Source organism: Calonectris borealis, chromosome 3, assembly GCF_964195595.1.
Source record: "Calonectris borealis chromosome 3, bCalBor7.hap1.2, whole genome shotgun sequence".
NCBI classification, from domain to species: Eukaryota; Metazoa; Chordata; class Aves; order Procellariiformes; family Procellariidae; genus Calonectris; species Calonectris borealis.
Window position 1 is genome coordinate 49,978,734 of NC_134314.1, and position 17,425 is coordinate 49,996,158.

The 17,425-nt window shown below is 40.7% G+C and overlaps 1 protein-coding gene across 1 annotated transcript in view; it reads left to right on the forward strand.

Annotated features, from left to right (window-relative positions):
* The window catches only part of LIN28B (lin-28 RNA binding posttranscriptional regulator B), a 90,162-nt gene extending 79,326 nt beyond the window's left edge, over nt 1-10,836 (forward strand). Inside the window, exon 4 of the mRNA XM_075148067.1 lies at nt 10,467-10,836. Within this exon, the coding sequence (XP_075004168.1) occupies nt 10,467-10,836 (370 nt within the window). The remainder of the gene's footprint in view (nt 1-10,466) is intronic.
* The last annotated feature ends 6,589 nt before the right edge of the window (nt 10,837-17,425 follow it).

Below are 17,425 nucleotides of genomic sequence, written 5' to 3' on the forward strand. Positions count from 1 at the left end.
TTGTTCTTTGCTTTCAAACATTTTATTTGAGTCTAGGGTTCCTGTTTTATCTAAATCTCCTGATGCGGAGTTCATCAGTCATGCAGGAAAATTGATCTTTGGCCTGTAAACATCCTTACTTTTTAAATTGTTCATTCATTCTTTCTTAACCTGAAAGGCTGAGCGTAAATGGGCAGAAGAATCAAACACATCACTCCTCTACCTTGGCTATAATTCTTTGGTTTTCTTTTTTCAACTTTGTGATTTATGCTGCGTTATGCTTTCAAGTGTTACATCAACCAGCAAACACGGACTTACAGGTGAAACTGAGGGGCTTCAGCCTGCATCGCTGCATTGCCTTGCAGCTTGTATCAGCCTGATGTCTGCAACCAGCTTTGGCTACTGCAATGTGACTTTTCAGTATTCATGCACAGTGGGAAATTCTTTTCTCAGTTACACTATTAAAGTTAACGGAGAATAAGCTCAGTGAAGTCATCAAAATTGCTCTGAATTTACACCCATGTGACAGAGAGCAGAATTAAGACCGTTAAGTTGTTCTGTTTCTGGGAAGATGCAATCTTTTAGAAAAGTTTTATTAACCTTATTGTTATCATTTTACTGGAGTGATACCACTTAATCTACGTAATCACAACCAAGAGGGATAAAGTGATCTAGTTTACCACATATAGTGAAATGCTTTCAGTTATGTTTCATTATTTTTAACTGTACGTAGACTTCACAGAATTCGGAGAAAGAAATATTAAACTCAAACTGTGCATGAGATTTGCCATCCTGAGGCCAAACTAAGAGAAAGGAAACACGAAATTTTGAATTAACAATGTTGGTTTTATGTGCACAAATGTGTTTTTTATTTTTATGTACACAATTATAGAGAGAATTAACCACAAAGATAAATCTGGTGGTGAGATAGGGCGGAATAGTAGAAAATGGCATTATTTCACTTTTAATTCTCAGGGATCAGGCAGTGTGGGGCAACAGAAATACCTGCCTCAGATGGGAATTAAAAGCTTTAACATATGAGGCTTAATCCTGTTGCAGCTGAAATCCTCTTTTCATACTTTACTGTTGCTTCTGCATTTTGATATGAAAAGTTTCAAAATTAATTTTTTTCTTTAAGATGTTGAAAGCCTCTTAAGATGCAAGTTTGGAAAAGTGAATTAGGAACTGACTGCTTGCTTTCTCAGTAAGTGCTTCAGAGTGATACAGATTTCCCTTAACAGTAAAATGTGGCTATAGAGCATCTGAATGGCTTAATTCTTCTTGGAGGTATTGAACACGTGAACTTACATGTGCTATTTCAAGGAAAACCAACCACCATGTTTGATGTCCTTTTATTATGCAGTTGGGAAAGGGAAGCCCTGTGTGTATTTCATGTGACACGACTTACTCTGTCAATTCCATGAGCTCTGGAAGAAACCCCTATAGAGATAGCTGGCATGGCCTCCTCATCGTGTGTCAGACAGTAATTGTCCCTTTATTTCTGAAGAATGAAATGAAGATGTGAGTTGCTGGTCAAATCCTGCAATCTTTAACATTTGTGAAGCCTATATTCCTGCAAGTCATCTAATTCAGTGAATGTAGTAAGAGAATCCATTTGAAGGCTAGGATCTAAGTCAGTCCGTACTCCTGTCGCTAGATATTTCTGAAACTTTGTGCATGATACGGATTTATAAGGGATACCCAAAGTCACACGACTCTAAACTGGTATTTGGGGAAGAAGAATAGGTTATGAACTTCCAGAGCAGCCCTCCTTCTCCTCTTCCTCTACCGCTGCTTGCATCAGTGCTCCGACCTACTGCTAGGATGCTATTTGCTGTTTCCTGCTGTTGTGAGGAGTTGGTGTTACTTGTATTTGCTGCTAACGTTACTGATAAAATAAGGAACAAAAGGGAAATGGCAGTTTTTAACAGCTGATTCCCAGTTACCTACTACCCTTTTATCTCATCGGTGGATTAGCTGATCAGTGGTTGTAGAAACCCTGGAACCGGCTCTGCTGAGAGGCAGATAAGGTCAGGCATGCCTCTTAGCTCGTGAACAGCACTTCACTGACCCAGAAAGAGTTGAGCCAGTTTTATGCAGCATGCATCCTTATCCACATGGCCGGAGGCTCAAGCCACCTCTGTGAAGACTTCTGGTGTTACTGAACTATGCTTCTGGAAACAGGCGCACCCTGTGGTGGAGGTGGTTTCAGCCACAGCCAGCCAAGGTCTACTTAGTCCTGGCCACCCCCACACCGGCCCAGCGCTGCACCCCAGCTAACTTTGGCAATAGGCTGCAAATGTGGGTACACACTGCAGCAATAACTGGAGCAAACCTGTATGGCAGCCTTTCCACCAACATGAACTGTGGAAAATACTTACTGTTTTTAGAAGTACTGCATACAGAACTGTTTTAATTTAAAATCCCCTTTTTTTATTATTCTCACAGAAATTAAGGTTTACAAGGGAAATTTGTGGTTAAGAATATTTGTGTGTGTGGTTTCATAATTCAAAAAGATTAACAGTAGTATTTGAAATCATGGTATAGCATTTCATGTTTGATATGTGTGATATACGACTGTTTAAAACATTACTTACTTAAACCGTCACTGATCTTGTATCTGCTTTGTCTGGATGGGTTAAAGCCATTAAAATATACACATTCTTTCTGTGCTATATTGATACTATTGGGGTAAAACCATCTTTCATGTTATTTAGAAAAAAGACCTCACTTTGTAAATTGTTATTTCAGGAGTTCTTAACTCTCAATATAAAGAAAACCTTTTTGTTGTAACAAATGAAAGTACATCCAAAGCATTCCTCCGTGAGGATGCATTTCATAAGGATTTTTATGTGATTATGTGAAAAGTAATTTTCCTCCATGCCTGTAAAGAGGGCTGAGTGCGTGGCAGAGATAAGGTTTCATGGAAAGGAAGAAAGAATGGAAACAACATTGTTGAGGTTATTTTTTAAGAGCTGCTGTCCACCTAGTCCTTTCAATTTTTGTGGAGAAAAAGACGGCATTTTGTGCATTTTGAAGCACCTTTCTGTTTCATTGTTGGTTTTGGTTCTCAAAAAAAAAAAAAAATCCACCTTCCAGTAAAATCGTATTAGCAGATTTTAAACAAATTCATTTCCTCATGAACTTAAGCTAAATTGTATCCCGACAGGCCTGATTTATCAGGCAAATGCCGCACGTTGTTTGTCAGCTTCTTTGTTGGGGGGTGAGGGGGAGGGGAAACCCAAGCAACAAAAGACCGTAACCTATTGATACTACTTCTGCTATACACCGGGGAAAATAGATTGATTTAGAACTAACCACAGAAAACCAGTCAATCTGATGAGTTTACAACAGAGCATTTTTATTTATTTATTTGTAACAAGAGTAAACATCATCAATATTCAACCCTGTGTTATTGAAAGCCTTGCAGACAGTGGGTTTGTGTCAGCGTGCTGGGGCTATCTGTAAGATGAAAGAAGGCAAGCTTAAAAAAATGGAGGGATCTTGTTTTTCTCACGAAATTGAAAGTCTCCAATCTCTGATACGTTATCATGTGTTGTAGGATTTGGAGGAGAAATAGATAAATTAGCATTTTTATTTTACTTCATCTTTATTTCTTTAGGAGGTTTTTTTTTTTAGAAAATGATATTTTTGTTAATCTCAAAAAGCTAGTAAAGCACAGGAAATTTTCAAACTGAATTTTATTGAAGAACAACAGCCTGCAATTAACTTTCCCAGCATGTCGCCTCTGCACAGTGTTTTGCGTGAACGAGGGGTTCAGGGTAGCAAATACTCACAGGATCAGCACAAATCTAAATATGGCCCCAATGTGCCACTTTCTGAATTGATAAGACACCATTTTCCAACGTACTTGGCTAAAAATAGTTACAGTTTTAAAATTAAACTGATTTTTTTTTTTCATGGATTGATAAATGAGAGTGCTAGTGAAGTTTTCTGCCTTAGTGTGACCCTGCTTGCTGGGCACACCATAAATGCTCTGATGAAGATGCTAAATGCTCCGATCTCTAGTTTTTGTAACAAGATAATTTCACTTGACCTTAAATGATTTTTTCAGTATTATTTCAGTATTCGGTATTTTGAATACCAATACCTTATTAAAGCGTTTTCAGTTACCTGTGTTCTCTCCTGCATTCAGCTACAGCTTAAGAATTCAAGGTTGATAAACAAAATGGCATAAAACCCAGCGATGTGCACGTGAGCAGAAATATTCCAGCAATTTCCCTCTCGGAGGGCGCAGGCAGGGCGTGTACGTTCAGTGCATCTTGTGTATGTCTCATTGACTCACAGGCGGGTTTTCATCCTTTAAGAACAAAAAGCTGGGCCACGTTTCTGTGGGTTGATTCCTCGCTGGGTGCGGGGAGTGGGGCAGCTGCAGGGCACGGTCAGCAGCAAGGGAGCGCAGCCATGCGCTGCGGCAAGGCTCCCTCCTAAGCCCCATGATTTTTCAAAAAACACAGGCTGGCTTTATTTCTCCTGGGGTTTAATGCTGCTTAAAAGGTTCAGGGAAGGGGTGGAGGGGGAGAAATCTCCTGAACCAATGCCTGCAAGGGAATCCCCCGGTAAAAGTGGCGGAAGAAGGAGTGAAGTGCCAGAGGAGCTGGTGCCCAGCATGGGGCGGCTGGCAGGCGCTGGCTGCTGCTCGGGGTGCGTGGGGGTCCCCACCGCCTCCCGCTCCTCCCCTGCCACGCGCTGCCACTGCTCCTGCCGCTGCTTCTGCTGCTCCTCCTTCTGCTGCTTGTTGCCCTGGCAGCCGACCAAACTTTTTATTTTCCAGGGACAGTTGCTGCCTGTTTTTAAGTTGCGGCCACTGCAGCCTCATACTTAGTTTCAGCATTTCTTGCTGTAAAAGCATGAGGTCTGCAGGTGCTATCTGTTTCAAGGCGCAAGGGTAATGCCCTGTTTCAAAAAATACTCAAACTGTTTTTTCACTTCTAAGTGTAGGCTTCTCAGCAAGAAGGATTTTCATATTATACCTGTATTAAGTAAAAGTGATTAGTCCTTTTATAATACAGTAAGATACGAGAGGTGCCCATTTAGCAGCAATCACCTGTGATCCTGTCAGTCTTCGGAGTGCTACTGTGTCAGATTTGATATCTAAGACTAGGTTACTGGAATATTTAAATAATCCATTAAAATATACTTTATTTACCTCAAAGACAATTTGAAACTAGCAGATCCTCAACAGTCCAGAAGACACTTTCTGTCCTGCAGAGGTGTTGGAGGTGTTTGTCACTGCCCCAGGTGGTGCCTGGGCACACACCTCCCCGAGCTTTTCCAGGTGTTCACATCTACCAGCGAGAAGTGTCCCCTTGCGCTGCCCCATGGCCTGATTTTTCAAGACAAGTCACTGAAGCCCTTGAAGAGTAAAACATCTTAGTTTTGTCTAAGATCCGTGTTTCTGTTAGATCATGGATGGTTTAACCTCCCTTTACCGCAAAATAGGGTAGTTCAAGCAATCTGCTGCATGTTCTTTCTGCAAGAACTGGCCTTTCTTTAGGTGTGCTGTGAAAGTAATTACTAAAAAAGACATCACATTTAGGTACAGTTTTAAACATTTCCTTTATGCTTTAACTGCTTAGTTGGCGTTCGGTGTACATCTGACTTGCACATGCTGTTAGAATACCATGCCATTTTTCAAAGCGTTAACATTGCTAGATGGAGCACTGCTAGCCAAGACGCAGTTTTTTGCTGTCTGATAGCATTCAAAAGGAAAAACAAAAGAGGAGTTGGTGTAGGGAATATCCTGGTGAATTATTTTAGTCTTCCTCTGACGATCCCCCCTTTCTTCCCTTTGCTATCCCTGTTAGATGTTAACCCCTCCCCTCCTCCTCCCTCCCCAAGAAAAAGTCCGTCATTAGGGTAATTTTAAAGCTTTTTCTCTCAACAGATAATAGTGTGGAGCCACTTGTAGATTCTCTACTTGTCATATATATTGGATTATCATCTAAATCGTATTATAAAGCAGCATAAAGAAGCAAGCAGTTGTGCTTACCCTCCTTACTGCTTAGCTCAGCTGAGCTGTTAGTGTGGCGAACGTATTTGCAAGGCAGGGGTGTTGTCATTTTAAAAGGGATAGGGCTGGGGTGTGCTTCCCAAGGAGGAGTTGACTGCTGGGACAAGGAAGAAAGCTGAAGACTAGAGATTATTTTATTTTGCGTTTTCATTTGGTTGTGAATTTGAGTACTTCTAATCAATTTCAGTCATCAGCTTATTGCAATTAATACAACATAGTTTATGTTGGAATCTCTACGGTTTTTGCTTCTTTATGTTTCCTTTAATATGTATAATTGTGTGCAATCACAAATCCGCAGTGGAGGACAATTTAGAAGTGTTTTTTAACCTTGCTATGTGCTCTCTTTTTTCTTCACTAGTAGGTATTAATGTTACTGTTTTCTTGAGAATATTGAAATACAATGCTAGACAAGTTCCTCAAGGTGTTCCTTTATTAAAATATTCATCTTTTTTATATCAAAAAATCACCCTGACTCACCTTCCTGTCAGTGCTGTAGTGAAGAAAGGATTCCCTGTTAGGATAATTGCCATCTTTTTATTTACTCTGTTGCATTAATTTTGAGCCTGAAGCTACCAAGTAAATCATGGGAGCCTACTGTGAGAAAGACAGTCCTGTTTTAACGAATCCTCTTGCCGTTGCTTTTTTGTAAGGGTTGCTTCTACTATAATTGCATTTTTAAGGGCTTTTTGTGGTTTACTCATCTCATGATGTAATTTACATATAAAGTTTTATGTTGTGTTTAAGCTAACATACATTATTTCCATGGTGCTTCTGAAGTGAAGAAACGCTTTTATGGTTGTACTAATCTAGAGTTTCTGAGAACATACTCAAATGAGAGTTTGCTAATTTTATTAGCAGGAGCCAGCTTGTATATTGTTCTATGTATTTATGTATATAGAGATGTGGATGTATAAGCTTGCGTGCGCATATCATGCTATCAGGTTTCATTATGTGTAATGTAAGTATATTCAGCAGAGAGGAGCAGAGAGTTGAAGTGTTTTGGATAAAAGGGTTAATACCATACCGTAATGCACGCGAATGATGCCATGTGGTATCATTTGTGAGCTCTGAGGTGGCCGACCATTTCCATTTTTGTGTAAATCCCTTGAGAGGGAAGGCATTTCAGAGCGGGGTGTGATCTGTTCTCCTGGTAAGAGTGATTGACAAGGAGTGAATAAATAGTTAAAAGAACTGAATAAATACCACCCTCCTGTTTAAGTCCAGGCACACCCCGGCTGGCACATATATATTCTAATGCGACACTTTAGCCAGATGCTTGAGTTGGTTGGTGACAAAAAACATTTCTGAAAAGCCAAATCATAGTTTAATCACAACTGCCTCTGATAGAGTTTTCTTTTATGGTGACATTTCAGCAGCGATTTGAATAAATGCAGGGAATTACAATATTTTGCAAGTAGGATGTATTGATAAACATATATGCAAAAGGTGACAGAGGCCTCTTGAGTGGAAGCAGGGGCCCTGACAGCAGGTTCTTGGTCAATTGGTGAGGTGAAATGGTTCACTGAATTGGATAACACAGTGCATACCATAGTGACTGATTAAATTGATTTGTCCGTGGCTACTGCCTACCCTGCCACTGAGGCCCTTTAACCTATTTTCAAACTTTATTTTTTAAACCACTCTAAATATATGTGATATTAAGGGAAGGAGGCAAGTGCAAATGCATTCATGGCTATAAAATTCTGTATTCTGAATTAAGATAAAATGCACAATGTCTGCACACTCCCATGTTATACTGTATTATACTATACTTAGCCCAGGAACAAGTACACTGTTAGAAACCGATGAAGAAGATAATAATAAACATCATTCTTTAATAGAACCTACATTATAATAAATACCACATTTGTGAATTCTTAGATGTATTTATTGGAGGGGGAGAAAGTAAAACATTTAAGGGTTTTTGTTGTTGCTGTTCTTCTGTTTTTCTAATTGCAAGTTTTACTTCCATATTATTTTATCCAGAAGGTGTTTAGAAAGCTTGTCGGGGAAACATAGCTGAATACCAGTTAAGAAGACTGAATGCTACTGTTAAGTGGGGGTCACTAATTTGAAAATATCTGCAATGGTTTGGGAAAAAGTAGTCGGATGTTGTTTAATAACTTAAAACTTTTTTTTTTAAATTATAGGAGAAAAAAGCTTGATGTTTTGATCTTAGATCAGGATGTTTGTATTTTACAACATATGTAGTATGTCCTTGCTAGGGAAATCAATACTGAATGACAATGGGGCTTGTACGTGTTATTTTCTGCTTGATTCAAGGGAAGCTTTATATTCTGTGTCTCTTCATGGGTTATTTTGTAGTATATGCAGACAGACTATTGTAAGCGTGGTCTTCAAATCTCACTGAAAATCGCGTAAAACTTCTGTGCAGTGGTGACATAAAAATGGAACCAGTTCACCTAAAATACGTTATTGCAGTTGTCACAGAAGTGCTGAGTTCAGTATAATGGGTTTGGTTTCTTGTTTCTTATTAATTTTTAGGGAAGATACGACAATATAATTACAATGTTTTCTGAAAGGATAATGAAGTTCTGTTCATCATTTAACTCCTCTGAATTATAGGTTGGTCTTGTAGGACATGACAGCATGCTATGGGCAACTTATGCTGCTTTTTCATTTGTCTGTTAAAGATGTGGTTATTATCTTGCTAATAATAAAGATATGGTTAGTATCTTGCTAATAGTGAAGAAGGCAGATTAAGAGGGAGGTGCTGAGGGATTGTTGCTTGGAATGGATTTGCAAATGTTAACAGCCATTTTGCAAGCTTTTTAAAAAATTATGCAGGTTTTATCAATAGCATTTCTTTGGAAGGTAAAGTATATTCTGTAGGTGAGACTCCAGCTGTACGTACAGCTTTGCATGGACTAAACTTCTTGGTTTCGTATAGACTAGTAGTGACCACTAAATGCTAGCTGAAACAGTGCCTTTCCAGGAATGTGAAAATTTAAAATGTTTTGATGTGGGCTTGAGCCAGAACATGTTGCGCTATTTTGTACATATAGTTAGTTATAGTTCCAGTCTTTTTTAATCCTTCAGTTGACTCCACCAGGCCTAAGTATTTGTGCAATTCTTTTTTAAACTAGATGATGGTTAAGGGAAAGCAAAACCAATCATCATTACTGGTTTAGTTCTCTCCAGTAGCATGTTAGATTATAATAAATTAAATTTCTATGCATTCAGTGCAAGTTTTATAAAACAAAGAAACAGAAACCATAGAAAAATAGCCAAAATAGAAAGCTCAGTGGTGAACATGACCAGCATAGGGTCACCAAGACAAAGGCATATAATCACTTCTCCGTATCATGTGTTAGAATAACGTAATCCAAGGACTGGCGTTCCTGGCATATGTTACAAAGTGAGAGGATTCAGTGAGGAATTGCTGGAGATCTCTTCAGGACTCTCCTGCCTAACAAGGTCAATAGAAGAGTATGTAGTGGATTTTAGCTGTTTTTGAGAACTGGGGAGGAGCCCTTGCCCATGCAGCGTGGAGGAGGCACTCTGCGCCCATCAGCTCCTGGGCAGCCGTGACCTGTTGAAGATGGCACCCCAGGTCACCACCACTTGCACGTGGCTTGGGAAATTCCAGAGAAAATAAACGAACCCTGTTTTATGACTCTTGCCGGGTCTTTATTTTCTTTTGAATCGAAACCGTAAATGCCATTACGAACCCCCTGCAACATAAGCATTGTAAAAGTTTGGCCCCCACCCCTGAGCCGGAGGAGGCAAGGTGCTGGGCCCTGGGCGAGATCCTGGCTAGTGACAGGGCACCGCCTCCCTCCTCCACGTTTGGGTTTCCCTGGCTGAAAGCAGCGTGTCCATTGGGACGTCTGAGGCTGAGCATCTCCTCTCTGCACGTTTCTTTGTGGCCCTGACGAGGTGACGGGCGCAGCAGAGTGAAGCCGCCTCAGAGTGAAGCCGCCCGAGGGTGAGGAGGCCGGCGCCTGCCTCGGCGCCTCTCCTCGCCCCGCTGTGCGGTGTTGGTCCTGTCAGGCGCTGGAGCACCAGTACTCGCAGGCGTTTAATGCTGTAAATAACCGGGAGACGGAGGCGTTCGCGGCGGCGGGATGCTTGAGTATCGGGTGCCCTCTAGTGGGGCCGAGTGCCGGGGCCCTGCGCGGGAGGCGGCGGCCGCGCCCCGGCGATGGCCGTGTGGGGAGAGCGGAGCCGGCAGGCTGGGATCCCGGGTAAAAAGTTCCCCATTCCAAGCACAAAGTGTTTTCTGGCACCGGTGCGACAAAGGGGCACCTTCCAGGTGACTTAAAAAGCAAAACTCAAATGTACCTCAGCCTGTGGCAGTGGGATATCGGTGCAGAAGCCCCCACTGTTTCACCAGCAGACCTTGTGCACGCTGACACTGAGCTTACCTGACGTAGAAAATCTTACTGTTTGATGCTGCATTTTATAACTAGCTGTCTCTCTTTGTTTTTAGATGCTACAACTGTGGTGGCCTTGACCACCACGCTAAAGAATGTAGTCTACCTCCGCAGCCAAAGAAGTGCCATTACTGTCAGAGCATCATGCACATGGTGGCTAACTGCCCCCATAAAACTCTCTCGCAGCAGCCCACTAGTTCTCAGGGAAGACATGAAGCTGAACCGCAGCCTTCCACTTCTGCTTTCCCGAGAGAAGGGGGAGGAACGCATGGCTACGCGTCTCCATCGTACTCTCAGGAGGGCAGGTTGGAGATCTCAGAGCGCTCAGGCAGGTCACCACAGGAGGCTTCGTCGAGTAAGTTGTCTGTGTCGCCTGAAGAACCGAGCAGAAAGGGGCCTTCTGTTCAGAAAAGGAAAAAAACTTAAAGTGTTTGTCATAACTTACCATTTTCTTTATCCTCTTGGGATGTCTACCTCATGCAAGTACAGGGGAAATAATTTCATTATCAGTAGCTGACCTGGAATTTTAACTACTGTTGAGGAACTGTGAATTTTTTTTCTTTAATAGACAAATCACTCCAAGCAAAGTACATTTGAGCAGGGTGCATTACGTTTTACCTTCTGTATGTGTGTGTATGAGTGTGCACGCGCGTGTGTGTATGTGTGCATATCTATAAATATATTTTTTTTCCATCAGACCACTCTCCAGCTCCCACAAGACATTACTGTAAAGCAATAGGCACAGTAGCCACAAATATTCCTGAATGCATTCCTAGAACCTATTTCCAAATGTGTTCAAAAAAACAAACGAGAAAACCCAAGAAATCTCACTCAAAAGCAAACCAAACCTGAAAAACCACACACAGAACTGAGATCAAGACTGTTACTTCTCTTGTGAACCAAAGGATACTTTACTATTTTAAAGCTGCCATATGGTACTAAAGATACTAAGACATCCCCCACGCCATCAATTTGAGTTACTTTCTTTCTCATCTCTGCGAAGTATCAAAACCCCTCCCCTCCCCGTGCCCATGCAGGGCAGTGTCATGACTCAACACGGCTCTCATTGCCACCATCCTTTGTCGGTGAGGAGTTTAAAGCTCCAGAAAAGACAATGAATGTGTAGTTTCTGTGCTGGTTTCTCAAAATGTTTTGTTAAATTAATATGGTTGTAACTGTAATTTAGATGACTGTTGTGTAGGGGAGAATGTATAAGTTGTTACCGAACAGACCCTTTTGAGTGGTAGCAGGATACCATCCTGTTTAACCCTTTGTATTCTGTGAACATTTAGGGGACCTTGGTGGCAGTCGTAGCAGCAGCAGCAGCAACTTCTCTTGGTCCCAAGTAGTGCTGCTCAATTTGAAGGGACTTCCCCCTTCTTTTCTGTTGAAATGCTATGGAGAGAACTCCCTAGGGTTTTTTGTTGTTGTTGTCTGTTTGGGTTTTAAAGAAAATGAAATGCAAAGCTAATGAGATCCTAGGATAAATAGCTTCTTAAGAATAGAGGTAGATGGGTGCTTGCGGTTGCTCAGCCAGGCTCCCTTGCTGATGATACAGCATGTGTATAGTCAAGAAAGACAGGTGGCTGCTGCAGACAAGCCTGAGTGAAGGGACCTGCAAATTTGCCAGAAGCCCTGGGCTTCTCCTTCTTGTGAATTGGAGACTGTTGCTGACCAGAGTGTGCTGGGACCACACACTTCTGCATTAAAAAGGAGAAAGATTGGTGGCCTCAGAGTGAGACTCCCTGGGCTGCAGCCCTTGCTCGGGGTTAATAGAGTTGGAGCCTATCAAAACTTGAAGTCGCTTTCCATTTGTAACTTCTGAATTACCAAGTCATACGTAAGATAACGTACTTTGACAAATCCCATTGCGGATGTAAGTTAATTAGAGAAACCTGTATAATCCTTAACATTGGCAATAAACACAGGCTGTTAAAGCTTGAAAGAGTCAGGTAGGTTTAAGCTCGGATAATCAAACTAAAGAAACAGCCTGCATGAAAGGCTACAGTGAGCCAAAGTCCTACCCGTGGTAACTCTTTTGCAGCAGATAGTTGCAACAGGTATGCAGCTGGCTCATTACGTGGCCTTCCCCTTCCCACTTGTCCTGCCAGATGAGACTTTTACTGTTGCTGCTGCTGCTGCTTCAGTAAACAGGTAGTAATCAAACGCCTCAGTGAAGGGCACAATTTCAAGAAAAATATTTTGTGTGAATTCCTTGCCAGTGTTTGCGAGAATCTCGATGGTTTATACTGAAGTTCTCAGTATGCTAATGCAAAGCTTACCTTTGACGATATTGAATGTGATATATCTATAGAGAAGAACTTCCTTGCCTTACGTGAGGATAGTAAACTTATTTAAATTATGTAGACAAATCAAAGTGGCATTGCTTAACCTTCTAGTCGGTGTAAAAACGAGGTTAAACAGCAAAGATGCAAAACTTAGGTCACTTTGAAAATTTAAACCAAAGTTCCTTATAGAAATAGGCAATTGTGGATTTGAAAACTGGTCATTCCCTGTTTGTATGTAAGAAGTTCAGAGCTGAGATAAGGAAATATTTTCAACATGCAGATTTTTATTGGTGCTGTTTGAAATCCCTGTGCGCACCAAAGTCAGACTGAACTGCTAAGAGCACATACCAAACCCTATCTTATTGTTGAAAGCTTAAGGTTTTATTTTTATATATTAGAATGTTATCACTATTACATAACATACTCAGGACAAAGAACTTTGCTCAGGGAATATACCATGTAATGTTGTTTTTTCTTTACAGAATAGTCTACAGACCTGCTTACTCAGAACAAACCAAATAGTCTTAGACCTTTTTATCTCTATATAAGTATTATGTACTGATATTAGTAACTACCTCTGAGTTGACATAGACCTACATTTCTGATAATCAGATCTCAGCATTTTGTATTATAAGTTCCTGTGAAATGATAGTCTGTACTGGTTGCTTATGTGAGCATTTGTGTCTTTACATTCACAGGGTCTGAGTTTTCAGAGATGCTGGGCAACCACAGCTCCCACTGACTTCCAGTCGGAGTTACTCGTGCTTAGCTTTTTCTAGGAGGGGAGGGATGGGGGACGGGGGGTGGAGGGGGAAGAATAAAAACACAAAAGCATCAAGCCCACTTTGTTTACATAGGTGACAATAAAATTATTCTGTTTACAGCAAAAGGCTACCTCATATTTACTGCATAAACACACCTTTGTGCTGCTCTAGCCTTAAAGGTGGCTGTTGATCTATGGTACATACTTTTTATCTGTACTAAATGTGTAACTGATAGTTCACCACTGCATACATTATGACAAATACTTGTTTAAGATGAAGCATCCATTTGAAATTATGAGACGTTTCCAAACATTTCTTTGAAAGTTTTTATTTTTCTGTCTAAAGGATTATGGGCACTGTTCACAAAAATAAATACATCTCCAGAAGAGACAAAAATGTACATGCCTAAGTTAAACATACAGCAGCGCAAGCTGCGGCAGGTAACTACTTAGCACTGGACTGCAGTAGAAAAAAATCTAGTTGTACTCATTCAATAGGCTGCTCCAAATAAGCAAAGAACCCTTTAAAGGAGGAGGCACAACTGAGTTTGGGATTCTTCCTTCATGTCTACGGACAAAATTAATACTCTGCAGCATTGGTTCAGCCTAGATTTCCCCTATTCACCAGCCTGTCCTTGCCAGAATGCTTCACAATAAAACTCGTTTGAGTAGAAATAGTTCAAATATCTGCTCAGAGAGATGTATTTTTCTCCTAACAATAGTGGAGATAAGGTTAAACCTGGAACAAGAGTATATCTTCCTCCCAATTCCCCCCCCAAAATACTCAATTTAATCATAAGGGACATAGTTAGGTGTTTTTCACTCTCCCCCAAGGAGAGGTCAAGGTATTTATTTACATGCTACAAAAGTTGGGCCGTGAGGAAGACTTGTATTTGGAGGAAGAGCCAAGTAACTTTTTGCTGCAGTTGATGGTAAATCTGGCATTGTAATACCATTTGCAATATTTTGCTTTTAGCCAGCTTTCAGGGAGTGCCAAACACATTTGGATCCTACCTCTTCCCTTTGCAGGCCACCTTTTTTCAGCCCAGTTTTACTCTGCACCAGTGTTATCCTGGAGTTCCTGCTTAGTCGTACTTAGTTTTGTGAATAGAGCCCCATAAAAAGTGTTTATAGATCTTGTAACATTCTTTGTAAGAAGAATTATAAAAGAACATGGGAAATCTCATCAAGTCTTAATTTAATTAATTTATCTGTAAGAAATGTTTATCATAAAAAATATATATGTATTCCCCTCTGCTAGATATAAAAATAATTGGGAAGATATGTACATGTGCAGATGCACTGATTTTAATTTTCTAGAAGTCTTAATGAGATTTGAGTATTGTTTTAGAAACAAGCAGAGCCTTGTTAAATGCATTGATCTTAGTTTGCTTAGTATATCAACAGCCTCTTCTTTAAGATCCGTTGGTTGTGTTACCCCTGTTACAACTGTTGACTGATAACAAGAGGTTGATCTATGAACACACGCTTCTTTTTTTATACTAAACTGGAGCTGTGTATTAGCAGCTTCGGCAGTGTTTTTATGAGAATGTTGAAAAGTACCAAGGTATTTGCTGCCATTGTCATTGCACCAAATGTAAGAGCAACCATCTTTACAAAGGATAATGGTTTTGACTACCTCTTGAATTACTAAGTTAAGCAACAACTGGCTGACAAACATCACCAGACTGGCTTAAACTAGTATGTGTTGCTTGTGGTAATAATAACAATAACCATACTAGAGACCAAAGTGAACACTGATTTCTATATGTCTTTAATACTGTGTCTTATCTAGTGTTTTTAAATTATCTTCTGTAGTATAGATTACCTCATTGTCCATTTTGACTTGTATGTTGTTTACAAGGTGAAATAAAAGAAAAATCACTTGAATTTTATGTTTTAAGAAAAAGACAGTGAGTTAAGTTTTGAAGGTCATTTCACCTGCTTACTGTCTTGAGGGACTAAAGCACTGATTGCCTTTCTACATATCATGTATTTTATATTCTCATTTCATGCCTAATGTCTTTTTTTCCTGTCAGTCATGGATATTGTGAGGTTTAAAAGAATTACTTGATTAAAAATAAAACATACATATAACGTTGGCATTTACAGCGAGCCTTTGAGATTTTCTTTATTTGCATGATAAAAAAGCACCGTACAGTTGCTCGGCAGACTTTTCATATGCACCTATGTTCACTTAGTTTTAGGGTATTATCTTCAGAAAACATAATTTTAGTTATAAAAGCTGTTGTTGGAGGGAGGGAGAAATAATTGATTAATGCATACATGGAGCATACTAGCAATGCTGCAGAAATTGCACCCCAAACCCTATTCAGCTGTCAAAATTAAACTGCAAGAATTAAGGCTTTTGGTACTTACTCTCTGTGAGAATACCTTAGTCATTAAAGTTATCAGACATTTGGGTTATTCTCTGGGATGAAAAGCTTTTGGTATTTAAGTCCCGTCTTTATTACTTCTTCCATAATCTGTAAGCTTGTACCTGTCGATTACATGCTAATTTAAAATTATTTGAAGAGTTGTTTCTTTTTTAGAAGTGAAAGTGCTGTCACCTACCGTTACCTGGAAATGCCATCCCTAAATTACATAAAGTGTATTAGTGAATTGGAGAGCGTTAGTTCATCATTCTATATTAAAAGATTTGAGGGCTTGTATATGCTAGCTCCAGTGCCTCTGTGTTTTAATACAGGGCTTCATATATAGGTGATTAATAGCAAAACTTAGCAGTCTCTACTAAACACAAGGTAGAAGAGGTTTTTTTGCCATTACTCTATCATCTACTCTTCTAGTCACATAAAACTTTCTTTACTTCCCCGCCCATCCCACCCCTCTAATTCATGGCCTCAAAAAAAAGAGTGAGCTATGAACACGTGTCCCAAACACATGTCCCATCACATCCAGTCCTGTCCCCACCCCACTCCCAACCTATAGCCAAATGGTTTCATCACTTTCCTGGAAAGGGGAAGAGGTGACTCCGAATCCCCTTGGCTAAGATCTCCCACATGTCCCACTTTTGGGTCAATCGTGAGGAACAAGGCTTTCTTTAAAACGTCTTACAAGTGTTCTTTAAGGAACGCAGTTCACACCGGGTTATTATGCATGCTCCTGGCCTGCCAAACCCCCCTGTTTTGGGGAATGGGAGGGGACACCTTGGGCATGCCATCATCTAGCTTCTGCGCCACCCCGCAAGATGACACAGGCAGGAGCAAGCGTTGGGGAGTTGTGAGCAGCTCTGGACATGCACAGATGTAAGAAGCCCTTGGAATAAGTAAAATGGAGAAGTGTCCCCTCCAGCAGTGCCTAACGGGATGAAACCAAAACGCCTGGAAGAGCAGCAACACCTAATTCCTCCCACCTAGTCTCCAATAAGTGCATGTCTCCCGCCCAGAGCATCTAGAAGTCAGTGGTCTTTATCCTTTCGGCTGCTCCCCCAGACAGTTAAGAACTATTATCTTCATGTTAAAGACAGGAAGTCATGTCCTGTGCACTAGGCAAAGAAGACAGATCATCGGGAGCACCTCAATCCACTGCAGCAAGCCAAGCCCCTCCTTCCTAACCTTGCAGAGAAGAGGTAACTGCCGGGTGACATTAACAGCAACGTTGATTCATGCCAACAAGAAGAAATTCTTGGGTTGAAGCTTCCAAATTAGTCAACAGAGTAACATCAAAATCACAGCAGCCCTTTGAAATAATTATAAAAGCAGCATGTTCATTTGCTTCCCCTTCTGTAGGTCTTAGGATGCATGCTTCCAAGCTATTTCCAGCCTTTCTGTAACCCCAAGTGCTGAAACAAATTTAGCTTGTTTTGAAAGAATTATATTTTTCCTGCAATCTGCTGGGACCAGGAGCTGTTTACACAAGCCAGGCATTTCAAAATTACTCTTAATTCACGAAAGGCTCCATACCTATCTCCTTCCCTCCAGACCAGTCACCTCTTCCCCAGTAA